Source organism: Nyctereutes procyonoides, unplaced genomic scaffold (genome assembly GCF_905146905.1).
Source record: "Nyctereutes procyonoides isolate TBG_1078 unplaced genomic scaffold, NYPRO_anot_genome, whole genome shotgun sequence".
NCBI lineage: Eukaryota > Metazoa > Chordata > Mammalia > Carnivora > Canidae > Nyctereutes > Nyctereutes procyonoides.
The window spans coordinates 20,160,698-20,187,565 of record NW_026575125.1 but is presented as its reverse complement, the minus strand read 5'-3'; the positions used below and the strand labels follow the sequence as shown (position 1 = coordinate 20,187,565).

Genomic DNA, 26,868 nt, shown 5'->3' with positions numbered 1-26,868 from the left:
CCTGAGGGAAGGAAGCCCCGGCCTGTAGCATTTGCCGGTTTCTGTGGTGTAAATACGACCAAAGCGATTCCAGGCCGCCGCCGCTGTGCCCTGGCGTCGGGAGGAGGGGCGCTCGCGGGGAGCGGGGAGCGGCGAGCAGACGCCCCGGGGAGCGGGGCTCGGGAGGCCTCCCGCGGGCCTGCCCAGTCGGGAATGCGGTCCTTTGCCTTTCCATCCGGCTCTTCGCTCGCTCCCGGCCCGAGGCTCCCGGGCCGGGCCGACCGTGCCAACCCTCCGGCCCAGGCCCCTAAGGCGCGGCGCTGGGTGAGGCGAGCTCCGTGGCGCCGCGCCTTTGTCCTGCTGCTGCCTTGAAAAGTGCGTTCGGGGGGGGGGGGGGATCTTAATTCTCTGCTTCTACTCCACTCTGGTATCGTCAGAAGAACCTCCTTGTGAAAGTAATTTCGCGCACGCGTGAGAGACCGCTGGCTCATAGCCATGGTGTTTGACCCAGGGCAGCTTCCTGCCGCCGAGGACGGAGCGGCCAGGTAACTGGGCCCCTTCCTCCGCAGTCCCGCTGATGCCCGCTCTGTTTCTTCCACAGTTGACAGGCCCGTCAGAGTGTACGCGGATGGAATATTTGACCTCTTCCATTCCGGTCACGCAAGGGCACTTATGCAAGCCAAAACACTGTTTCCCAACAGCTACTTGTTGGTTGGAGGTAAGAACTGCATTTTCTCTTTGTCTAGAAAATTCCTGGATGATGCGCTTTCTGGAAAGGACCCCTCTCAGAGTCCCATTATTAAAATCTCACAGGGTTGTTACTCCCACTGCAGCTGATGCTGGCTCACCTGTTGCCGCCAGGAATGGAATGTGACATCCAAAAAGCCATAGGGGATTCCGTCATGGGATTATACACACCGATTCCCAGAGAGAGACGGGCCAGTAATGCCACCAAGGGCAACGGCTTCATGTTTTCCGTTAATGCCTTTCTTCTTGTGACTGAGGCATGATCACATTTGTGTTTCTAAAATTTTCTGGAGGGTTAGGAGAAAAACAATATTATTTTGATTTCAAGTCCTAGAGAGCTGAGGAGTTTAGGGATGATTAAGGGTAAACGAGGTCATTGTCTATTCCCTCTGTGTGGCCCACGGCACTTAGGCTGTTGCTGCGCTAACCTAAAGTAGTGGCTCACAATGACCCTAATTAATGGGGCTTACGAGTGTGTGTGTTAAAGAAAGGGAGATTTATATCCCTGGGTAATTTTGGTTCACGGTGAAGGAAATGGCTTACTTCATAGGCTTGTGGAAGAAGGGTGGTTAGATGCAGACAGAAATTTTCATCCTCCGGAAGGCCTACGGATTTCAATGTAGGTAGATAGTACCTGTGTAGGGAGACCTGTATCTGGCCTCTGTAGCTTCTGGAAGCACCATAGCCCTTTGTCGTGATCAGTTTTTGTGCCATTAGGTGAGCTAGGCACTGTCAACCCTTAAACCTTTACTGTGAGGAAAAAGCTGCTGGTAAGAGACCATGTCTCAATTTTTATAATATTTTGTTACCTTCTGTGAGTTTAAGACTACTTTTTGGATAATTGAGAGGCACCTTTCTACAGATTTTACTGAGGATGGTGACTGCGTGGTTAATTGAATGGAGTTCTTTCCAGAAGAAAGAGATGATAAAAGGCAATGATTACTGGACACGTCACGCAGACGGAACCCAAGGCAGGCAGAAAGCCCATCTGTTGTTCATTTCTTTTTATCTTGAGTGGAAAACCATTTCTGAAAGGAGCACTACCACCTGGAGTGTGGACTGAGCTGCTGAGGCCCTGGGGAGACCACTGCAGTGTTTTGGTGACCCAAGTTTGGAGGTGGTTTGATGTGGGTCACACTTAGGAACACTCGCCATGGCTCTGAGTGATTACATTAAAGGTGGTGCCGGGGGCATGGCATCAGAGCTCAGTGACCATGAGTGGCATTGCTGTGGCAAATGTGTTTTGATAAAATTGCAGACAAGAGAAAGTACAGTCTTCCTTCGAGGTATGTAGTAGTTACCTTCCTCTAAAATCCAGCGTCTCACAGCTATTCCAGAAATACTATGTGATTAGATGTAAAACAAAGTTAGGTTCTAGACTAAAATGATTTAAAACAATTGTGCAGGTGTGCTGTGGCAAAAATCCTGCATATTGTGGCAAAAAATCTCCAATGAAGCTGCCCCTGTACCTTGAAAGATGTTTAGCATCATTGGCACCCTTCCCACTAAATGCTAGTAGCTGCTTCCACTCAGTGTGACAACTAAAGATGCCCCACAAATTTCCAGAAATGCTTCCTAGGGGATAATGAGGCCCCTGTCAAAAACCATTGTTTTAGATTAAGAGTTTTCAAACTTTGATCCCCACAATCCCTAAAAAGAATTTCGAAATAACTGTATATATCTTTTTTTCAATTTTTAGGTTTACACCTCAAATTTTGTATTCTGTAAAAGATGTACTTTCTTTAATATTATAAATATTGACATTTTAAAAATTCAATATACTTTTTAAGGGAAGTTTTATGTTCACAGCAGAACTGAGGAAAAAGTGCAGAGAATTCCCATACACCCAAACATACACAGCCCCCCTCATCATCAACATCCCCCACCAGAGTGATACATTGGTTGCAGTCCATGAGCCTGCACTGACACGTCATCACCACCCAGGAGTCCATACTTTATGCTAGACTTTGCTCTCACTGTTGCACATTCTGTGTGTGGGTTTTGGCAAATGTGTAATGCCATGTGTCCACTATTGTAATATTGTACAAAATTAATTTTACTGCCTTAAAAATTCTCTGTGCTCTGCCTATTCATCGGCCTCTCCTCCAGCCCATGGCAACCACTTAGCTTCTTACCATCTCTATAGTTTTTTTACAGAATGCCATTTAATGGAAATTTTATAGTACGTGCGTACCTTTTTCAGATTGGCTTTTTTCGCTTAGTAATACTTATTCAAGGCTCCTCCATACTTTTCATGGCTTGCTAGTTCACTTTGTAGTCTTGGTGTATCAGACTGGATGGACCACGGTTCATCCATTTCTTACTGAAGGACACCTGGGTGCTCCCAAAATTTGGCAATTATGAATAAAGCTGCTATAAACATCCATGTGCAAATTTTTATGTGGACATAGGTTTTTCAACTCCTTTGGTACCAACTAAGGAGCATGATTGCTGGATTGTATGTTAAGAGTATGTTAAGTTCTGAGGCATCTGGGTGGCTCAGTCAGTTAAGCGTCCGACTCTTGGTTTTGCCTCAGGTCATGATCTCAGGGTGGTGAGATTGAGCCCCGAATCGGGCTCCGTGATCAACGCAGAGTTTGCTTGAGGCTGTCTCCCTTTCCCTTCCACTTGCATGTGTATGCGCTTGCTCACTCTCTCTCTCTCTCAAATAAATAATTAATTAATTAAATAAATAAAATCTTTATAAAAAGAGTATGTTTTGTACAAAACTACCAAATACATAAATAAATAAAATATTTATAAAGAGTATGTTTTGTATGAAACTGCCAAACTGTTCCACAAGTGGCTGTACCACCTTGCATTTCCTGCAGCAGTGCATGAGAATTCCTTTTTTAAAAATTTAATTTATTTATTTATTCATGAGAGACACAGGGTGAGAGAAAAGGAGAGACACAGGCAGAAGGAGAACCAGGCTCCATGCAGGGAGCCTTACGAGCATGAGAGTTCCTGATGTTCCATATCCTCACCGGCATTTGGTGCTGTCAGTATTTTGCATTTTGGCTTTTGTAATAGGTATATAGTGGTATTTCATTGTTCTCTTATTTTGCAATTCCCTGGTGACATAAGCTGTTGAACATCTTTTCATATGCTTACTTGCCATCTCTGTATCATCTTTGGTGAGGTATGTGTTCAGGTCTTTTGTCATTTTTTAAATCTGTTTGTTCATTTTCTTATTGTTGGGCTTTAAGTGTTCCTTGTATACTTCGGATGTTCGCATAACAGCCCTTTATCTCTTCTATCTTTTTCAAGTATTTTTGCCCAGCCAATGGTTTGTCTTCTCATTTCCTTGACATTGCCTTTCACAGAGCCACAGTTATTAATTTTAACTCAGTGCAGTTAATCGATTGTGTCTTTGATGGTCTGTGTGTTGTATCTAAAAATCACTGCCTACCTACCCAAGGTCATCTAGGTTTTCTCCTAGGAGTTTTATACTTCTGTGTTTTACATTTAAACCTATGGTCCATTTTGAGTTAATTTTTGTGAAGAGTATAAGATTTGTGTCTAGAGTAATATTTTTTTTGCATGTGGATGTCCAGGTTTTTTTTTAACATCATTTGTTGAATAGACTGTTTTTGCTATATTGTCTTGTCTGTGCTCCTTTGTCAGAGATCAGTTGACTATATTTGTGTGAGTCTATTTCCAGACTCTCTTTTCTGTTCCATTGATCTGTTTGTCCATTCTTTTACCAGTTCTATACCTTCTTGATTACTTTAGCTTTATAGTAAGTACTGAAGTTGGGTAGTGTGAGTCTTCAAGTTTGTCAACTTCTCCAATATTAATTTGGCTGTTCTGGGTCTTTTGCCTCTCCATATAAACTTTAGCATCAGTTTATCAATAGCCACAAAATAAGTTGCTGATGTTTTTATTGGAATTGCATTGAATCTATAGATGCATTGACATCTTGACAATACTGAGTTTTCCTGTTCATGAGCATAGAATATTTCTCCATTTATTATGTTCTTCGATATCTTTCATCAGAGTTTTGTAGTTTTCTTCATATAGGTCTTGTACATATTTTGTTAGATTTATACCTAAGTATTTCATTTTGGGAAGGGGAAGTGCTAGCATAAACAGTAACACATTTTTAATTTCAAACCTCACTTGTTCATTGCTAGTATGTAGGAAGGTGATTGACTTTTATGTAACAAAATTGTATATCCTGCAACCTTGCTATAGTTGATTATTAGTTCTAGGGGATTCTTTTTTTGGTAAATTCTTCCAAATTTTCTACATAGGTGGTCATGTCATCTGTGAACAAAAACAGTTGTATTTCTTCCTTCTCAGTTTGTATATTTTTTATTTCCTTTTCTTGGCTTATTGCACTAGCTAGGATTTCCAGTATAATGTTGAAAAGCAGTGGCAAGAGGGGATACTGTTGTCTTGTTCCTGATCTTAGTGGGAAGACTTCAACTTTCTCTCTAGTAAGTGTGATGTTAGCTGTAGGTTTTTTTGTAGATAGTGTTTATCAAGTTGACTAAGTTCCTCTCTATTCCATTTTCTGAGAGTATTTATCATGAAGGAGTATTGGAGTTTATCAAATGCCTTTTCTGCATCTATCGAGATCTTGTGATTTTCCTCTTTACCTTGTTGATGTGATGGATTACATTAATTGATTTTCAAATGTTGAACCAGCCTTGCATACCTGAGATAAATCCCACTTGGTCATGGTATATAATTCTTTTTATACATTGATAAGTTTGATTAATGAATATTTTATTGAAGAGTTTTGCATCCATGTTCATGAGAGAACTTGGTCTGAGTTTTTTTCTTACAATGTCTTTTTTTTTTATTTTGGTATTAAGGTAATGCTGGCCTCATAGAATGAATTAGGAGGTATTCCTTCTGCTTCTGTCTTCCGGAAGAGATTGTAGAGAATTGGTATAGTTTCTTCCTTAAATGTTTGGTAGAATTCACCAGTGAACTCATCTGGGCCTGATGTTTTCTCTTTTAATAGAAGGCTATTAGATATTGATTCAATTTCTTTAGTAGACATAGGCCTATTCAGATTGTCTATTTTTTCTAGTGTAAGTTTTGACAGCTTGTGTCTTTCATGGAATTGGTCCATTTTGTGTAAGTTACCAAATTATGGAGTTGCTCATAATGTTCCTTATTATCCTTTTTATGTCCCTGAGATCACAATAATGTCCCCTCTTAAATGTCCTATATTAATAATTTGCATATTTTCTCTTTTTTTTTCTTAGCTTAACTAGAGGCTTATAAATTTTATTGATCTTTTTAAAGAATCAGCTTTTGGGTTCATTGATTTTTTTTTCTCTATTGGATTCCTATTTTCAATTTCATTAGTTTCTCTTCTGATTTTTTTAAATATTTTATTTATTTATTCATGAGAGACACAGACTGAGAGAGAGGCAGAGACACAGGCAGAGGGAGAAGCAGGCTCCATGCAGGGAGCCCGACGTGGGACCCGATCCCAGGACCCCAGGATCACACCCCGGACCGAAGGCAGGCACCAAACCGCCGAGCCACCTAGGGATCACTTCTCTTCTGATTTTTATTATTTCTTCTGCTGACTCTGGGTTTAATTTGCTCTTCTTTTTCTAGTTTTCTAAGGTGGAAGCTTAGATTATTGACTTGAGATATTGAGACTTTTAGATTTTCTTTTATTTTTCCAATATATGCATTTAATGCTACAAATCTCCCATTAAGCTGTTTTCCCTGCATTTCAGACATTTTGATAAGCTGTATTTTTATTTTAATTTACTTCAAAATATTTAAATATTTCTGTTGAAATTTTTTTTTACTGATGTGTTATTTAGAAGTATGTTGCTTAATCTCCAAGTATTTGGGGATTTTCCAGGTATCTTTCTGTTTTCGGTTCCTAGTTTAATTCTCTTGCAGTCTGAGAACAGACATCGTATGATTTCTATTCTTCTAAATGTGTTATGGTCTGTTTTATGGCCCAGAATGTTGTCTGTCTTGGTGAATGCTTCATCTGAGCTTGAGAAAGTTGTGTATTCTGCTGTAGTTGGATGAACTAGTCAGTAGATGTAAATTATATCCAGCTGACTAATGGTGCTATTGAATTCATCTATGTCCTTGTTCATTTTTTGTCTGCTAGGTGTTAAAGCTTCCAATTCTTATACTGGATTTATCTATTTCTCTTGCAGTTTGGTCAGTTTTTACATCGTATATTTTGATTCTCCGTTTTTAGGCACATATACATACATCAAGGATTGCTATGTCTTCGTGGAGTATTGACCCTTTTATAATTATGTAATGCCCCTCTATTCTTGATAACTTTCCTTGTTCTAGAGTCTACTCTCTCTGAAATTAATGTACCTGCTTCCATGTTCTCAATCCCTTTTAATGTATATATGTTTACATATTTAAAGTGGGTTTTTTGTAGACACCATACAGTTGGGTCTTGTTTTTTGATCCATAATCTCTGTCATATAATTGATTAAATTTAGACCATATGTGTTCCAAGTGATTATTGATATAGTTGGTTTAATATATACCATATTTTTTTTGTTTTCTGTTGCCTTTGTGTTTTGTTCCTACTCATATCTTTCACACTTTTTTTTACCTTTTGTGGTTTTAATTTAGCATTTATATGATTCCATCCTCCCTCCCTTTCTTAGCATATATACTTCTTTTTTTCCACTTTTTTAGTAGTTGCCTAAGAGTTCATAATATACATTCTAAACTAATCCAAGTCCACTTTCAAACAACACTATACTAGTACTGCAAGTATCTTATAAAAACAAAATATTTCTTATTCCTCCCTCCTACCCCTTGTATCATTGTGGTCATTCATTCATAATTGAATATATTGTTGCTGTTACCATTTTGAACAAACTGTTCATCTGTTAGATGAATTAAGAATAAGAGAAATAAAATGTTTTTTCTTATCTTACTCATTCTTGAATGCTTCTCCTTTCTTTATATAGATTTGAATTTCTGACCCATCATTTTCCTTCTCCCTAAAAAAAACTTTTTTTTTTAAAGAAGAAAATTTAAAAATATTTCTCGCAAGGCACATCTACTGGAAAGAAATTCTCTCATTTTTTGTTTGTTGGTCGAGGTCTTTATTCTTCCTTTTTGAAGGATAATTTACAGGGTACAGTAATCTAGGTTGGTGGGTTTTTTTTCCCTCTCAACACTATTTCCCTCCATTCTCTTCTTTCTTGCATTGTTTCTGTGGAGACATCCATTGTATTTTTTTATCCTTGCTCCTCTATAGGTAAACTGCTTTTATCCTCTGGATTCTCCTGAAATTTTTTTCCTTTGGGATTTTTCCTTTTTTAGTATTCTCTAACATTTAAATGACATGAATGGGATTTTATGATTTGTGGATGAATATATTATTGCTAGAATGAGACAGGTTTTAATATAGATTTTATTCCTATTTTTCCTTATTATAGATATAAGTGCCAAATATTTTGTTTACACAAATATTTAGATGGAAATGGAAGTTTGTTATAGTGAAACAGAAGTTTCTTATAGTTATAAGCCACTCAGTCTTTGAACTCTTGAGTTATTTGCCATGTATCACAAAAATAATTTATTGTTGTCAACAAAATAATTTTAATGGTCTATCAAGTGGCAGTTTATTAAGGTCCTCTTTTCCAATTTGATGCAAGTAATAGTTTAGAAATGACTTGACCTGCAAGAAGATTTGTTTCCAAGCTGTTAGAATCATTTGCTTGCTTGCTTTCTGGGAAGTGTAACAAAAAGGCTTCACCAAGACTTACCAAATGATTCCTAATTTAACCCTTACTCTTTCACTTGAAAGCAACTTGCTTAAGCAGAAATACTTAGAAAGGGTTGGGGAAATAAAAATATTGGTAATTTCATTATACCTTTGTCAATCCAATAATTTTTGATAAAATGGTTTTATCATTTTCTTAAAATTTTAAAAAAAAGGAAATCTTAGGGCTGCCATTTTTGCTTACTAACTCTGCAAAATATACCACCTAACCTAATTGGCAAAGGTAGTCCTCGCTGTCAAATCTGCTAAAAAACCTGGAGAAAAAGTCTTTCCAATTCAAATATGTTAATGTATTTCAGGAAGCCTTATAAAAACCGCTGAGAAATACATTATAGAATGCATTGTATGAAATAGAATGAGTCAAGATTAAAGTTATGTAGCTGTAATATAATAAGTTACAAACAAGACAATAAATCATTATTCTTAATTTATAGTAATGCAATGTAAATTATAGGTAAAATAGTACCATATTTATAAGGAGAGGCATATAATAAAAGAACATGTTATTTCTTCTCTAAATATTGATTGGTGTGTGTGTGTGTGTGTGTGTGTGTGTGTGTGTGTGTTAAACTCTGGTGTTTGGGGATCCCTGGGTGGCTCAGTGCTTTGGTGCCTGCCTTCGGCTCAGGGCGTGATCCTGGAGTCCCGGGATCGAATCCCACATTGGGCTCCCTGCATGGAGCCTGCTTCTCTCTCTGCCTGCCTCTCTCTCTCTCTCTCTCTCTCATGAATAAATAAATAAAATCTTAAAAAAAACTCTGGTGTTTGGCTTTTGGGAAAAATTAAATAAAATATAAAAATCAGAAATGACTCACTTATCTTTATTAGATACCATGGGTATGCTTCCCCTGTGTATTTAATAATAGAAAAGGGAATATACTACTAAAAAAATAATTTGGCAGTAGATATTTTGTGTTAGGAGGAGGTAGAAAATAATACACATTTTAGAAGAGGAAATAGGATAAGGATTATCTATAAATAGAGTTTTATAGTGTGATCTGATAAAATACATTTTAATTTCTTTTTAAAATGATGCATATGAAATCTGAAAAAAAGCATGTAAATGTTTTATCCACATTTTTATTCCAGTGTATTTTGAGAAAATTGATAATTCTAGAAAATATTCCAGTTACATTTCTAGGATGCAGTGGTATCCGCCTATACAGCTTTGCCGTATTGAGATGATTTTAAAGTGAATAGCTGGGGAAAATGCTTACTCTTAGCCAAAAGAGAAAATGCATTTCTAGGATTCAATATGAGTATTGAGAATAGCTGGAAAAATGCTTACCCTTAACTACATGAAAAAGCCATTTTTAGCATTCAATATTTCTTTCCATTGCTCCTTTTGCTTTGAATTCCTGGGCCTTATCCCTCAAGATCCTTGTGTCCTTTGACAATAGGTGGGAGAATGAAAAGGCACAGTTGTTAGGCAACAATTTGCATTATTCCCCACTCTACTGTAATTGGTTTGCAACACCTGGCTTTACCTATAACAGAAATGTTTGTAAGACAGGAGGCTCTTAGAGGTGTATGGTGTTTGCAGTAGTCATTAAGCAAGATTTCCCTCTGGTTTGGCCTGAAGCCTTAACCCCCTGCCCTTGCAGTGCAGCACAGTAAGATTTGGATGATGTCTTTCTTTTGCATAGTGGAGTAAGGGTAATTTTGGACAAAGAGGCTTTCTCTGGACCATTAATTTTAGGAAAGGGTACCTTTGGAATTTCAGGATCTGGAAAATGAGTCCTTTAAAGCTTCTTGTGTTTGGATCGATATTCTCTCTCTTTCTCTCTCTCTTTTAAGATTTTTATTTATTTACGAGAGAGAAAGAGAAAGAAAGAGAGAGAGAGAGAGAGAGAGAGATAGAGAGAGAGAGAGGATCGATCCAAACACAAGAAGCTTTAAAGGACTCATTTTCCAGATCCTTTTTTTTTTTTAAAGAAAGAGTAGTTTAATGAACATTTATTGTACATTTCAATCAAGTGAAAGGCCCCATCCTAGGCTGAGGGAAATACAAGTGAAAATAAGATTCAGCACCCCCCCATCTTTCCAGAGTAGTGGATACAGGTACAAGCTACTTTGTAAGGCAGGCCTTTTTTTTTATAAGTACCATATTTAATGCACAATTAAAATATTGTGGAAATGGACAGGAGATTCACTCAGAATGAAATTTTTGCCTCAAAGACCATTGCACCTGATTTTCTGATTTATAACTGTCACAGAGCCACAGAAGGATGGTACCCCTCCTCAACCTTAGCAGGAACAGAACTGCCTGCCCAAATGGCTGCCACGTCTCACACCCAAGCACCGGGCAGAAAAAGCACAGGTCAGACTAACCAAAGCACGAGAGAGAGAGAGAGAGAGAGAGATCACAAGCAGGGGGAAGGGCAGAGGGAGAAGCAGACTCTCCACTGAGCAGGGATCCTGAGGCAGGGCTTGATCCCCAGACCCCAGGACCATGACCCGAGCCGAAGGCAGATGCCCAACTGGCTGAGCCACCCAGGTGCCCTCCCCCCTTTTTTTAAAACTTAAATTCAGTTCGCCAATACATAGTACATCATTAGTTTTAGATATAGTGTCTGATGATTTATCAGTTGCATATAACATCTAGTGCTCATCGTATCATGTGCCCTCTTAATGTCCACTACCCAATTACCCCACCTCCCTACCTACCTCTCCTCCAGCAACCCCCCAGTTTGTTTTCTTTAGTTAAGAGTCTCTCATGGTTTTTCCCCCTCTCTGATAACTTCTCATTCAGTTTCCCCTCCCTTCCCCTATGATCCTTTGCACTGTTTCTTATATTCCACATATGAGTGAAACCACATGATAATTGTCTTTCTCTGACTGACTTATTTCACTCAGCTTATTAATACCCTCCAGTTCCATCCATGTCAATGTAAATGGTAAATATTCATCCTTTCTGATGGCTGAGTAAGATTCCATTGTGTACATATACCACATCTTCTTTATCCATTCATCTGTTGATGGACACCTTGGTTCTTTCCACAGTTTGGCTATTGTGAACACTGCTGCTATGAACATTGGGGTGCAGGTGCCCCTTTGGATCTTGGATATCTCTTTTTTTTTTTGGATCTTGGATATCTCTTGAAAAGTCTTGGTGTATCCCCAGGAGTATGTGTGCCCTAATTCAAAGACCATTACCTTTAGACTATCTTTCTTGAGTATCACAAACCACTTTTAATGGCAGACAGTTCTGTGCTGAGGAAAATTAGGGAGTCCTTCACAAATCAGTATTCTATGTTGTTGGTTGAAAGATTGACTCTTGCAATGATATGAGTAGGTAGCAAATAAAATTCTTATGATGAATTGAAAGAAATTGCCACATTAATTGTGGGGCCCCATATGACTACAGGTAGGTTTGCTGTAGGAGTTTCCTTGGGTGAGCAAGGGCTTCACTCATGAAACCACTCTGGTCAGGGCAAGTGCACAGAAATGTGCTTGGCATAATACTTGGTATTTGGTAGAAATAATTGATTCAAAGACCAGAAACTGTGATAAGTGGAAGTACTATGGTCTGCTTCTCTGCCTTGGGCAAAAACCGACACAAAATGCCATGGTTTTGTACTCTAATTATAGTATCTGCATTTCTAGTTTTTAAGCATTATGACCAGTAATAATTTAAAAACTCAATTATGTAAGCTTACCTCGTTGGCATTATTTTAGTGAATTGAAACTACCAATTGTAAAACCCTTTTTTCTTTCTTTTTAATTTAAAAGCTAATGTCATTTGACAAGAAACAACAGGTATTGGCGAGGATGTGGAGAAAGGGGAAGCCTCTTACACTGTTGGTGGGAGTGTAAACTGGTGCAGCCACTCTGAAAAACAGTATGGAGTTTCCTCAGAAAGTTAAAAATACAACTATCCTATGATCCAGCAATTGCACTACTAGGTTTTTACTCAAAGGGTCCAAAAATACTAATTCAAAGGAACACACGCACCCCAATGTTTATAGCAGCATGATCTACAATAGCCAAATTATGGAAACAGCCCAAGTGTCCATCAACTGATGAATGGATAAAGAAGATATGGTGTATATATACACACAATGGAATATTAGCCAGAAGAAGAATGAAATCTTGCCATTTGCAATGACATGGATGGAGCTAGAGAGTATTATGCTAATGAAATGAGTCAGTGAAAGACAAATACCATATGATCTCACTAATATGTGGAATTTAAGAAACAAACAATTGAGCAAAGGTGGGGGAAGAGACAAACCAAAAACAGACTCTTAACTCTAGAGAATGCACTGCTGGTTGCCAGAGGGGAGGTGGATGGTGGGGGGGATGGGGGAAACAGGTGAAGGGGATTAAGGAGGCCACTTGTGATGAGCACCTGGTGATACATGAAAGAGTGGAATCACTATATTGTACACCTAAAACTGATATTGCGCTGCATGTGAACTAACTGAAATTTGAATAAAAACTTAAAAAAATAATAATATAAAAACTTAATATCACTTAAAAACAAGTCAATAAGTTAACATTTATATCAGATTTTTTCCCCTAAAATCTTTTTTAAGGCCATGAGTCACTAAATACCTACTTCCGACTCTTCAGAGGGGAATAAAAAATAACTACAATAAATGTAATACAACTTCTATAGTAGGCATAAATATTACCCCATAAACTTGGGTTTATGCTCTCTAGTATTAAATATTCTGCTAGGACTCCATTTTGCCTGACTGATGGGAAACTGAGTCTTCACCTCCACAGAGTCAGACAAGATTTCCAAATCATTGACGGAAATAAGAGGGGTTTCCAGTCTTGATCCCAGCACCACTGAGCCTGTGCGAAGTGAGGCACCTGCAGTCTATGCTCACATGGAACCCCAGTGCCCAGGGTTCCATGTCATCAGTCCTCGAGGCTCTGCCACTGGCCCTGCTGCTAATGGGATCCTCAGACCTTTGGCCTCTTCCTCATTTGGAGGAGTTTTCTCTCTTTTTCCTTATAGAATTCTTCTAGTGGGTTTTGGCTTGGAGAAAATAGCAGCCAGGAAGGCAGGTTGTGTACGGCTTCTGTGGGGGAATTTGTATCAAGAGGCTGGGCACCTGCTTAGCATGGGGGCAGGGAAAAGACAGCCCACAACACAAAGAATATCCCCAGTGATAGTTTTACACTACTATTAACAAATGGCAAATGTTAGTGAGCATTACTCTCTCCTCAGATGATCAATTTGATTATCAAAATTTTGCAACATGTTTTAAAGACAGATGACTGAATCTTAAAAGACTTTGAGTAATTTCCCCAGTCTTTAGTAGCTGAGTGGGGATTAGAACCCAAGTCTGTTTGGTTCCAAAGTTCATCCCTTATATTCCATTTTCTCTCCTGCTGAGTACTGGTAGTATTTCATTTTGAACATAGTGAGCTGCCAGGATAGGTTAGCTACAGTTTGAGCTCCCAGATAACTCAGTGAACTCATCCATGGAACACCATCGCTCAGAGTTCCCCATCTGGTTGTCAGAGTGCATTTGCCAAGACTCAAGAACAACAGTGCTGCTTTGGGCGTAATTAATGTTTAGACAATAACCGGTCGGCATGTTCAGCTGTTTCTTGAGGTCACTCCTGGGATATGAAAATAGGACCCCAGATTGGCATAAACAGGATGTTTGTTTTCTTTATGCTCTGTCAGGAGGCCATTATTTCGGTCACCTAGAAGTTACACCAAATTGCTCAGGTGCAGGTTCAGAAGGGGAAAGGATATGGCTAGCCTAGTTTTGTGTTGTTTAAAATAGAAAATCAATGTATCTGAAATCTATTTCTGCTCAGTATGAATCTTGAGGTAGTATCTTAATAAAGTCTTAACAGAACATTTAAAAAGTCTTAGATCAATTTTAAAATTGCATATCTTGACCCATAAATAATCCTATTTATGGAGTCAAAAGCCAATGCAGTCAGAGAATCAGTACATAACCTAGTCATCATGGCCCTACTACCTGCCCCCCACCACCCACTGTGCTAGAGTGATGGATGACTCAGAAACAGGCTGGGCTCTTCACTCAAGATGTTCATAGCATGCTTCAGGGGCTTTTGAATGTTGTATATATCAGAATTCTCCCTGAAGCTTGTCAAAAATAGAGCTGCCTAGGCCCTACTCCAGATTCACTGTCTTAATTCATTTGGTCTGCTACAACAAGATACCACAGACTGGCTGGCTTAAAAACAGCAGAAGTTTATTTCTCACAGTTTGGAAGGCTGGAAATTTCAAGATAAGGCACTAACGTGGTGTCCTGCTGGTGAGGGTCCTCTTCTGGATGCATAGTCGTTCCCTTCTTGCTGTTTTCTCACATGGTGGAGGGTGCTAGGGAGTTCTGTGGAGGCTCTCTTATGAGGCACTAATCCCATTAATAAGGGTTCTAACCTTAAGACCTAAGCACCTCCCAAAGGCCCTACTTCCTAAATACCGTTACCCTTGGGAGTTAAGATTTTTTAAAAAGACTTTTATTTATTTATTCATGAGAAACACAGAGAGAGGCAGAGACACAGGCAGAGGGAGAAGCAGGCTCCATGCAGGGAGCCCGAGTAGGACTCCAGGATCCTGCCCTGAAGACAGACACTTAACCACTGAGCCATTAGGTGTCCCATTGGGGTTAAGATTTTAACAAATGAATTGGGGGGGCACATTCAGACTATAGCACCCACTGAATCAAAATCTTGGGGAGTGATACCCAGGCATCTTTCTATTTAGCAAGCTTCTTAGATGACTCTGATGCTCATTAAACTTTTTGAACCAGCCACATGGTTGATGGTGTTTGGGTAACATAAACCACTAAATGTTTTCTTTATTCGCTCTTGTATAGGTCTATATAACATCTCAGAAAGTATATGTAGGAATTGAAAAAAAAAGTATATGTAGAAGATGTATAGGCATACACATGCGTACCTAGAGACATACTAGTCTCTTAATTATATGTTGTTGAAATGTGCCTGCGGGTAAATATTATTTTAAATCATAGTCAACATTAACTGAACATCTGTATGTTTCAGGCACCATTAATTCATTCAACAAATAATTGTTAAGAGCCCGCTATGGGCCATCAGTAAATGAAGCACAAGTCACTGTCTTCAGAGAGCATATATTTTAGTAGAAGAACATTGACAGTAAAATTAAATAAGACAATTACATGATGAGGAGTGCCATGGCAAGAGGGATAAGGGACGGCAACCGCCAGGGAGGGGTGGAGGGCAAATGGCAACTTCAGTAGGAAGCTGGGAAGCCTCAAGGGAGGGGAGGGAACGAGCTCTCTGGATTTTTGGAGCACAAGTGTTCCAGGTTTGGGGAACAGGAATGCCCTGTCCTGACCTGAGCAGGAGCGTTCTTGGTGGCTTCGGGACACAGGACACAGCATGGAGGCCAGGGCCTGGGATGCAAGAGGAGCCACGGTCCAAGGGGCCAGGAATGGGCTGAGGTGTGGGTGTCGTGGTTGCCTGTAGGCAGCTGGAAGTGTTTCGCTTTTACTCTGGGGGAGACGGGTAAGGGTTCTGAACCCCAGAATGACCACCAGACAGGTTTTAAGGGGATGATTCTGGCCAACAGGAAGAGGCTGCCATGGGTGGGCAAGGCTGGATAAAGAGACTAGTTGGGAGGCTGCCACGGTAACAGGGGAGAGAAGGTGGGGTGCTGGTGAGCTTCAGGGCTCACTCTGAGGGCAGAGGCGGCAGGTCTACATGGGGCTTGGAGGTGGAGATATGAGGGCTGCCCCGGGAGGTTGGCGGGGACACTGCCTGTGGCTGTGGGCTGCACCTACTCCGTGGCTAGATTTGGTTCTGGATGTGGGTCACCCTTGAGTTCCGAGAAAATAATTGTATTTTTGTTTTTAAAATCTATATTGAACACTTAAATTTTGTAAATTTGTCGTGTGTACATAAAACTTCTTAAGGAGCAGCAGTCAGGGTAGTTTGGCTGTAGCGGGACCTTCAACAGGATTTTGGTAAATGGGACCCACAGTGACATTTCTTCCTGACACGTAGGAAAGCTGCCTTTCCCAATGGAAAAAAAAAGGCATTCTGGATAGAATAACAGATGATATTTCTCGTTCAGTCTATTTCAAAGCACTTTTATGTAAATCCTCAAAAAATCCTTTCTAAGGTTGATAGTGGATGATACTAACTCCCATTTGGAGATTCAGAAACCTGAGATCTAGAAAGGATAAGAAATGTTACAAGATGAGTTCTGCTAAATCAGATCTTCTATTTTATGACTTCTTTCTCTTGATTGTGTGGCCTGATGTGTAGTGACTGGACCTCAATCCATGGAACAGAAGTGTGTGTGTGTGGGTGTGTGTGTGTGTATGTGCACACATGCGTGCAAAGGAATCACACTTGTGTTACTAAGTACAATGATCTAGCAAGGGAATTGGAAATGATAGTTGAAACCTTCTAAAATTCAGGCCTCTTCCTTTTTTTCTCTCTTCCCTCTCTGTTCATTTGGCCATTTTTTTCCTGAATAGTAATTTTTACTGAAGGGTAGCATAGGAAAATAAAAGACACAGAAGTCCCATTAGGTAGTGTGGAGAATAATTTTGATAAAAGTTGCAGCAGAGAATGAAGTCAAAATTAGCACTAAAATGGAATTCTCAATTGCTGCTGAATTTCAGCTTGCCTTGCTTCCCTGATGCTTGGTTCCTGTAAAAAAAAAAAAAAGTTTGATTGCATCATGTACCAAGTAAGGCTGAGTCCACTTGTTTTGCTGAACAAGCCCTTTATGTACTAGGATGGCCACAAGCAGGGCCTGAGCCACGTAGCAGCCTTTAATGCATACGTCTGTTTCAGTTTGCAGTGATGACCTTACCCACAAATTCAAAGGTTTCACCGTGATGAACGAAGCAGAGAGATATGAAGCTCTCAGACACTGTCGCTATGTGGATGAAGTCATTAGAGATGCTCCATGGACACTCACTCCAGAGTTTCTGGAAAAACACAAGGTACTTATTCTTGCATGTTCTCTAAATAGCAGTACTAGAGTCTGGTTCTGCAGTCTATATGCAGAAAGCCCAGAAACTTCCACTTTCTACAAGAAGTAACTTCAGGAAGTGTCATGTGGTGTCACTTGATCAAGCACCTGTCTTCTGCCCAGGCCCGGGGACCAATAGCCTCTCATTGCCTCACAATGGGTGCTAGAGCTAGACCACCCACGTCCAAGTGTGGCCTCTCCCCTTTCCTAACTGTGGGACCTTGAGTACGGTATTGAACTCATTTACCTGAGCTGTAAACCTGGGTGATGTCGGTACTTTCCCCATGGGGCTGTTTTGAGAATATAATGAGATCATGTAAGTAAAACCCTTTGAACACTAGCTGGCCCATAGCCAGAGCTCCAAAATGTCATCGTCATTATCACCACCATCATCATTATTGATGCTTGTATATTCACAGGCATCTTTTCCTGGCACAAAGGAACACGCATTGTATCTCAAAAGGCACAGGTCAGCCTTTAAGGAAAGAACTTTAAAGCTATGATTTTGTGACACTGAGACTCCTACTGATACAAGATTTTTATTAGTTGAAAACATGAGAAATTCTTTTGATCTGCATGAAATTATGTGCTTTGTATCTCCCTACCAGTCCCACATTAGGAGCTATTCTTTCCTTTTATAAGCCGTACCAAAAAAAAAAAAAAAAACCCAAGATGAAGCTGTTCTAAGAGTTTTCTTGTCTATTTTTAAATTCCTGTTGGAGAAGAGAAGAGAGAACACTGATAAATGTGCATGGGTAATAGCAGAGGAGATAATTTCCCAGCAAGAATAAAAAGCAAAAGGAGAAACTACAATATGATTTACTTCCAGCAATCACTAACACATTTTTACTAAGCATTTATTGTATATTCATCTTGTGCCAGGCATGATGGGGATACCAATGATGGCATCCATGGCCACCATTTGTTATTCACCATGTGCCAGGCACTGTGCTGAGGGCTTTGCCCTCCTACCCCCCATGAATCACATTCAATCTCATGGCTACTCTGAGACTTTGTTGTCGCTGTTGTTGTTATATATTGGAGAGGAGGAGGAACTATTAAAAATGAATTTAATAATAACATTTATTGAGTGCTTACTGTGTACTAGTTATCATTTTTAGCACCTTCGCATCATTATATCATTCAATCCAGTGATTCTCAAATGGGCTTGAATTTGCCTTCAAGGGACATTTGGCAGTGTCTTGAAACACTTTTGGTTGTCACAGCTAGAGGGGTGCTACTGGCATCTAGCAGGTAAAGGCCAGGGGTGCTGCTAAGCCTACTACAGGACACCCCCACCAAGAGCGATCCACCTCAGAATGTCACAAGTTCCAATATTCAGAAATACTAATGTCATTCTTACCGCCAATCTAGGAGTTATAGAGCTAATAAGCGGTGGTGCAGGCAGATCCAACTGCTACTGTAAACTGCCGCCCTTGAGGTGGAGGGAAGCCTTGGTACAAAGGGCTTCAAAAGCCAGGCAGCAAGTTTTTATTTGATGGAGTAAGAAATAGGGAGCCAGTGAAGATCAGCAGGAGGAAGGATGACACAAAGAAAATCTTTTAAGAAGGACCTGTCCCCCACATGACAGGAGGATGGCTTGGAAAGGAGACAGCCAGCTGTGAGGAGGGTCAGGTACAAGTTGGTGTCAGTAGTCTAGGTGGGAGGGCCCTGGATGTGGTGTAGCAGCCACGGAGAGGCCATGATGGGCACGTATGAGAGCAGGTGCATTCACATGCCTGCGCACACCCCAGTGGGCATTGCGGCCTTTGTGCTGTGGAAACGGGAGGAAGTAGGGCAAGAAGGCCAATTCTAAGGTGTTTGGAGCCTAGATACCATGGAAAAGTGGAGGTGCCGCTGGGCGGGGACACCAGTTCTCAGGTGGAATTAAATTTCAAACAGGTTGATTTTGTTTTTATTTTTTAAAAGATGTTATTGATTTATTAGAGAGAGAGAGAGCAAGCATAAGCAGGGGTAAGGGCAGGGGAAGGGCTCCGTCCCAGGACCCTGGGATCTGACTCTAGCCGAAGGCAGATGCTTCACCAACTGAGCCATCCAGGTGCCCCTCAAATAGGTTGATTTTAAAGTGACATCAAGGGGTGGCAAACAAAGGAAAGGGTGACTTGGGGCAAATCTGACAAGCTTCTAGATTCAGCAGCCTTCTGTCCCAACAGTAACAGTTGTATGGGCCCCACCTGCCTACAAACGTGGTTAGACGAGAAATCAAATAAGAAGAAAGGTGTGAATTTGTTTCCACCACATAAATCATGGCTTAAGTGTGAGGGCTTGTTGCCGTTGATGGGACAGGAAATGGAGATTTGGCTTCCTCATTGTAGCAGGGGTGATTGAAATCTGAAGGATGGATGAAGTCTCGAAGGAGAAAGTTTAAAGGGAGAAGGACAGAAGGCCTAGAAAGCCCACTGTCAGAGGAAAGAGAAAGGGACCAGTGAAGGAGACCAACCAATCTAGTTCCCTTTTATCTCTGGAAATAGAGACGGTTGGCAGTACCTTTCAGCCAAGGATTCAGATGCGCATTATAAACTGCTTATTTCAACTGCTTTATTGTGACTGCTTTGTTTAAGAAGGCATTTGCACATCTCAGGCATGCTCATCCATCCCCGGGGTGACATCACTCTTCTCTCCCTCCAACAGATTGACTTTGTGGCGCATGATGACATTCCCTACTCTTCTGCAGGCTCTGATGATGTTTACAAGCATATAAAGGAAGCAGGTGAGTCCCCCCATGCCCACCTGTCCACTGCATGGTGACCATCAGGTTGGATAAGAGACACCTGCCCTAGTCTGGTAGCATAAACATGGAAGGCACTGGAACTTCATGTGTCTGCCAAGTAGCCTTTACAAGCTTCTGTTGATAATGTGCTCAGGCTCAGTCATAGGATAGACAGCATTTAGGTGTTTATAGAAGTAACTTGAGCACCAAAGTCCTCTTTGGTGTACCACTGCTACACCACCTTCTAGTTTGTGGCTCAATTTTAGGGCTCATCACACTAAAATCCTAGGACCCTATTATTTAAAGGGCACTCATTTTCCTCATTCACGTTCAGGTCCTCAGAATGAAATTATTTTATACTTCCAAGGAAGTTCCTTCCAGAAGTCAGATAACTGGGTAATTAACGATCTGGACTCCTTGTCTCCAAAGTCAGTCCTGCCATCTGTCATCCTGTCACATGATAGTAATATCCTCAGGTACCACATGCAGAGGCAAAAAAAGGATAGGTAAATATTTGGGAATGCAGGTAAAGTCTTTCCTTCCCCAAACTGTTAAGCACTGTCGTAGAGGGCAGACATGGGGCCTGAGCTTTGGAAGTTGTTCCAGGTGTCACTAAGCATTTCTTTGAGGGTCAGACACTAGGCTGCCCCAGGGAGTTACCGGGTTTCCTTCCATCGCACACTCCCTGGGGTCAATCCCTTTGTTAAGTTCTGTTCCTATTTGTTGCTGAGCACTTAAGGGAAGTCACCGTCGGGCATTGAAACAGATCTGTGGTTGCCAGCCTTGATGGGATTCTCAATGTTCCTTGAGAACATTTGCCTCCCCCTCTTCTGCTTCCTGCCCTAACTCCTCACCCCCTGGGCTTTCTGGGCCAGGCTGACGTCTTTACCCGGACCCCCCTCAACCCTTCCCTGGAGCCCGTTGCCTTTGTTCTTCCTCTTTGTGCAGGGTTCCCACTATCTAGCAGTTTCTTCTCAGCTTACTATTGTTTGAAAGTCTACCAGAACAAACCAAACAAAAAAAAAATCCTTCCTCTGCTCCCCCACTCCAGTCACATCCTCCTTCGGGTGTCCCTTGCCGGGCATCCATCCCCGCCGTCCCTCAGCAGCCTGCGCTCTGACTTTTGCCCCGTCCTCCCCTTGGTGCTCTGATAACCTGCGGACCAGCACAGCCAGTGGCCTCTTTGCTGGCCTCCTCTGCACATAATGACCCTGTGGACCACTCTCCTCTCATAGGTGCTCCTGGGACACTTCTGGGACCTTCTCTTTCTCTGCAGTCTCTCTCACCACTCCCGGGTTTTGTCGTGGGGTCTCTGCCCCTTGGCCCTGCGCAGCCTCTCCACCTTGTGAGCCTGGGCTCTGCACCGCCTTGTTCAGGCCCTAAATTCCAGCACATGGAGTCCATCCTGGTGCCCAGACATACCCCCACTTACCTCTTCTCTGGGCTTGGCTGCCTTTCCTCTGAGGCCCATTGAGGAGCCAGCCCTTACATACCCTCTCTCCCTGAGGCATAATTCAGCATCATTAGCCCTCCACACCCTCCCTACTCAGATATTCTTTGCAAATGGACCTCCTTTTCAGCTCCCTTCTGATGGCATCTGTGTGTGTGTGTGTGTGTGTGTGTGAGAGAGAGAGAGAGAGAGAGAGAGAGAGAGAGAGAGAGAGAGACTGTCCCTAGCTAGAATGAGGTGCCATGATCTATGCCATGTCTTGTCCATCCTCACATCCCCAGCATAGGCCCTGGTACGTTAGCAGCTCTCATTCAGTGCTGGCGAAGCAAGCAGGTGCCTTTGAAGGAGTATGACGGGAGTTGGCTTGAGATGGAGATCTTCTGTCTGCAAGGGCTCTTCCCACTACGCAGGAAGTAGAGCCATTTACCTAGATAGTTTGGGTACGCACTCTGTCTTATGCTCCAAATTTCAAATTACTTAGATTAAAGAGTGGTTTGGGGGATAATTATATCAACCTTGGCATCTGATCTATTTGCTTTCCGTTGGTATCACGGCCACTGAGCCCTTCACCCCTTTATTAATGGGAGATGCTGACTACATGTGTTAATTTATTCCAAACCACCATAACCTCCAAAAAATCTCAGGAAAAGATGGAAGGGTTTCCCATTTGACTTGTTTCACAAACAATGTGATCTTAATAAAAGATCTTTAAAATTCTATCTGGGAATTTGTATTTTTTCTCACTCTATCTTACAAAAGGGAAGAGAATATAAATCACAAATTATAGTTGCTTTTTGGGGTGGATGTATAACGGAATAATAGTCTCAGCTATACACTACCCAACATTTGTTATTTTCCTGAGCTGAGGTTTTTAGTCAGTGTCACAGAGTTTCCAGTAATCACCTAAGAATTAAAATAGTCATTGCTAGGATTTTTTAAATACCCAGTCTCCCCAGATTCTACCCATTTGGATTATTTAAAAAGGACAGATGGGGTGAAGGTAATTTCTTCTATTCTCTTATAGCATCATGTGGTTTTTCTGACCCTAAAAATGGAGATGACTAAGATAGAGGGAGGCAGTATAGTAGCCTAAATTACTTAGGTTCTCCATCCACTTTCCTTCATCATCTTCATTCCATATACCGCCCATAAGTCTGTTGCTACCTGAGAATCTTGGAGTAAGGAAGAGTTTGAGGAAAGGATGGGCTGAAATTGGTATTTTGGCCAAAGGTAGGCATCAAAGTAGATTTTTAATGGCTTGGTTTATTTTCTTCTATTTTGCTTTCTGTCATATATCTCTTCTGTAGGCACTGTAGATATATCCACACATACCTTCTTCCATAAATTACACCATTATCTGGCATGTATGGACACTCTAGTCTTGTGAGTTACCATCTGCTTTATTGAGAGATTTCAAGAAGTCTAATATACCCATTATACTTGAGCCTCCCCCACCAGAGCCATCTCCCCCTGTTCCTAGGGACCACTGGAACTCCACCCCTGTTGGTCCTGCCATCCCTAACCTTCAGCCTGCCGCCACTGCAGCCTTTTCCCGGTACTTATGGACTTTTAGACTCTTGAGGTAGGATGGGCTCCTTATGGTCACAAATCCAGTCTTCTAGCCCCTCCTTGGCATCACTGCCATTTCCTGGTGGAACTGGTACTTGTACAGCTCCCATCTCCTACCTCCCAAGGCAGACATTCCATCTTTGGGTGGTCTTGACTCTCATTAGTGAACCCAGGAATTCCTTGAGGGTGTCCAACAAGCTAGGAATTGTTGGGGTGGGAAATGGGATGCAAATATAAATAAGACATAGCTCTCAGCCACTGTTGAGAGCTGAAAGAGACCATAAGTAATTACATCAAAATATTATTAGCCTCTGGAGGGGTATGTACTATAGGCCCAGGAGGCATGTCCAAAGGTGGGAATACATGAAGAAGTGCAGCGCATTTGGAGGAAATTAATGTTCATCTAGTATAGGGTATGTAGAGATGAGAGCAGAGATGGAGTCTGACAGGATGGGGTAGTTTAGACTTAATTCTATATGTCACATGGAGCCAGATGCCATTGAGAATCAGGGAAGTGCCATGAGCAGGTCTCTTGTGGGGGAAGGATCACCTGAGTAGGACAGGAGTCATTTCTGTATTGAACTTCCTTAGGAAGTCGCCATTTCCACAGGTGACAGGAAAAAAAACAGGCTTGACCTTTACAGTAATTCAGACCCTTCTAGGTTTGCACTGAGACTATGTAGAGTTAATTTTTGGCCCTTTTCTCCTGGCGTGATATACATTTCTGGGGCCTATGTATTGGCCCAGCATTGGGAAGGGAACTGGTTTTTGCTGATCTTTCACTGTGTGGTATCAAACCTGATCAGCCATCATCTGTGGCCATCAGGCCCCTGTTGTAGCCTTCTGACAATCACCTCCTCCATCTCTTCCCCAGCCACCTCCCCCTTTAGCCTGTCCTTGCCATGGCCTGTGCTACAGGCGTACCACCCAGCAGTCATGCTGTTTTATTTTATTTTATTTATTTTATTTTATTTATTTTCAAAAGATTTTATTCATTCATGAGAGACGGAGAGAGAGACAGAGACAGAGACAGAGAGACAGAGACACAGGCAGAGGAAGAAGCAGGCTCCATGCAGGGAGCCTGATGTGTGACTCCAGGATCACACCCTGGGCCAAAGGCAGGTGCTAAACTGCTGAGCCACCCAGGGATCCTCAGTCATGCTGATTTTAAATCCCTACTGTTTTCTGAGATCCTCCAGAGGGGCCCGGAGAACTTTAAAAACGTCCTCCATAATCTACTGGAGGGCTGTCGGGGGATCCATGTCCGGTCCTGGAGGTAAACAGAGTACCAGCCCCTGTGCTCTGCACCACCCCCCTCATGTTTTTTTAAGAGAGAGAATCTTAAGTAGGTTCCATGCTGGGCATGCTGTTGGTGTTTCTGTTGGATGTGGGGCTTGATCCTACAACCCTGAAATCATGACCTGAGCCAAAATCAAGAGTCAGACACTTAACCAAGTGAGCCTCCCAGGGACCCCCTCCACCTCTCTGCTCTGGGCTTGCTAATGGGATCTCTTACCTGTCCCTGCCCCTGGGACTCTGAGTCCAGAAAAGGGACAGGCTCACATTGTCTCACATTGTCTCACTTCTCATCTTCCCCTCCTCATCCCTCTCTGGGTTCTCCCTCCAAGCAAAGAGGGCTTTGTCTTCCACCTGGAGAGCAGGAAGCTGCCACTTCAGGGCTTATAGGAAAATATTCCACACTCTGAGTCCACTCGGCCTCTGGCTCTTCATAATTAAAGGGACACTTCTGGGATTTAGAAAATCCTTTTTGTGGTCCTCAAAACGTGGCTCTTTCAAGAGAAAGCCTTACCTTTCATAACCATTCTTTTTGAAATGAGCCTTCTAAAGAGCCCATTATAGAAGCCAGAAGCAGACTGTGCTCTCCTGTATTTGCAGCTGCAGTTACTTTCCCCTGAGGTGATGGATGTCTCAGGACAGATGTCATCCCCGGAAATGAAAACGACATTGGATAATATTTCAGAAAGTTATTCTGCTATCTATAATGTACTTAGTCTCCTTGATGGTGTTTCTGTTGGTTTGAATCAACAGAAAGTAGCTGGGGAAGTTCCATGCTACCCCCAGCAGGGCGGATGGTCAGGTCAGTACCATGTTCTCAGAAAGGCCTCCCGCAGCGGTCAGGAGCCTTGGGTAAGAATGGAAGGCCTGACATTCTCAGATCCCCATCTTGTTTGTAAGGAGTTCCAAGAAAGGAAACTCCATACTTGGAAACTTTCAGACTTGGAAGGCTGCTGAGAAACATGGCAGGGGTAGGAGGGGAGAAAGTAGCTGATGAATCAGTTACATGGAAATGGGTTATGGGATGGAGTGATTGTTACCTTTTTAAGTCTTTGTAAAATCTGAGCTGTGAGCCGGCTACTCCTTCCCTAAAATTGCCACGAAGGACCTGGTGTAGACCAGTGCTTGTCCAACGTAAATGTGACTACAGATCCCTACAGGATCTTCCTTCCCTTCTCTTGCCCTCCCCTCCCCTCCCCTCCCCTCCTGTACAGATAACATACAGTGTTATATTAGTTTGAGGTGTACAATGTAGTGATTCAACACTTCTGTACATTGCTTAGTGCTCATCATCATAAGTGTACTCTTATTTTTTTAAAAAAAGATGTTATTTATTTATTTGAGAGAGATAGTGAGAGAGCATGAGCAGGGGGAGGGGCAGAGGAAGAAGCAGACTCCCCACTGAGCAGGGAGCCCCAGGTGGGGATCGATCCCAGGACCCTGGGATCATGACCTGAGCCAAAGGCAGACGCTCAACCAGCTGGGCCACCCATGTACCCCCATAAGTGTAGTCTTAATCCCCTTCACCTCTTTCCCCCATCCCTCCCCACCTCCCCTCTGGTAACTGATTGTTCTCTAGCTATTTCTTGGTTTGTCTTTTTTTCTCTGTTCATTTGTTTTATTTCTTAAATTCCCCATATGAATGAATGAAATAGGGTATTTAACTTTCTTTGACTTACTTCACTTGCCATTATACCCTCTAGATCCATCTGTGTTGTTACAAATGGCAAGATTTCATTCTTCTTTATAGCTAATATTCCATTGTCCATATATACCACATCTTTTTCCATTCATCTATCAACGGATATTTGGGCTGCTCTTAATTGCAAATAATGCTGCATTAAACATAGGAGTGCAACTATCTTTCTGAATTAGAGTTTTTGTATTCTTTGGGTAAACACCCAGTAGTACTATTACGAACCTCCATAGTCTTTTTCACAGTAGCTGTACCAGTTTGCATTCCTACCAACAGTATCTGAGGATTCCTTTTTCTTCATATCCTCACCAACACTTGTTGTTTCTTCAGGTTTTAGTTTTAGCTATTCTGACAAGTGTGAGGTGATATCTCATTGTGGTTTTGATTTGCATTTCCCTGATGATGAGTGATGTTGAGCATCTTTTCACATGTCTGTCCGTTGGTCATCTCTATGTCTTCTGCCCATTTTTAGTTGGATTATTTGGGTTTTTTTGGTGTTAAGCTGTATAAATTCTTTATATATTTTGGATACTAACCCCTTATGGGGTATGTCACTTGCACATACCTGCTCTCATTCAGTACGTTGTCTCTCTTTTTGTTTTGTTGGTTGTTACCTTTGCTGCACAGAAGCTTTTTAATTTGATGTAGTCCCAATAGTTTATTTTTGCTTTTGTTTTCT

General features: G+C 41.6%; 1 protein-coding gene across 3 annotated transcripts in view; it reads left to right on the top strand.

The window, feature by feature from the left end:
- PCYT1B (phosphate cytidylyltransferase 1B, choline) overlaps positions 1-26,868 on the top strand; it is a 131,078-nt gene that overhangs the window by 67,237 nt on the left and 36,973 nt on the right. For all 3 annotated transcript variants that reach the window (XM_055337370.1, XM_055337369.1, XM_055337368.1), the window contains exons 3-5: positions 581-697; positions 17,267-17,418; positions 20,100-20,178. In XM_055337370.1, coding sequence (XP_055193345.1) covers positions 581-697; positions 17,267-17,418; positions 20,100-20,178 — 348 coding nt within the window. The remainder of the gene's footprint in view (positions 1-580; positions 698-17,266; positions 17,419-20,099; positions 20,179-26,868) is intronic.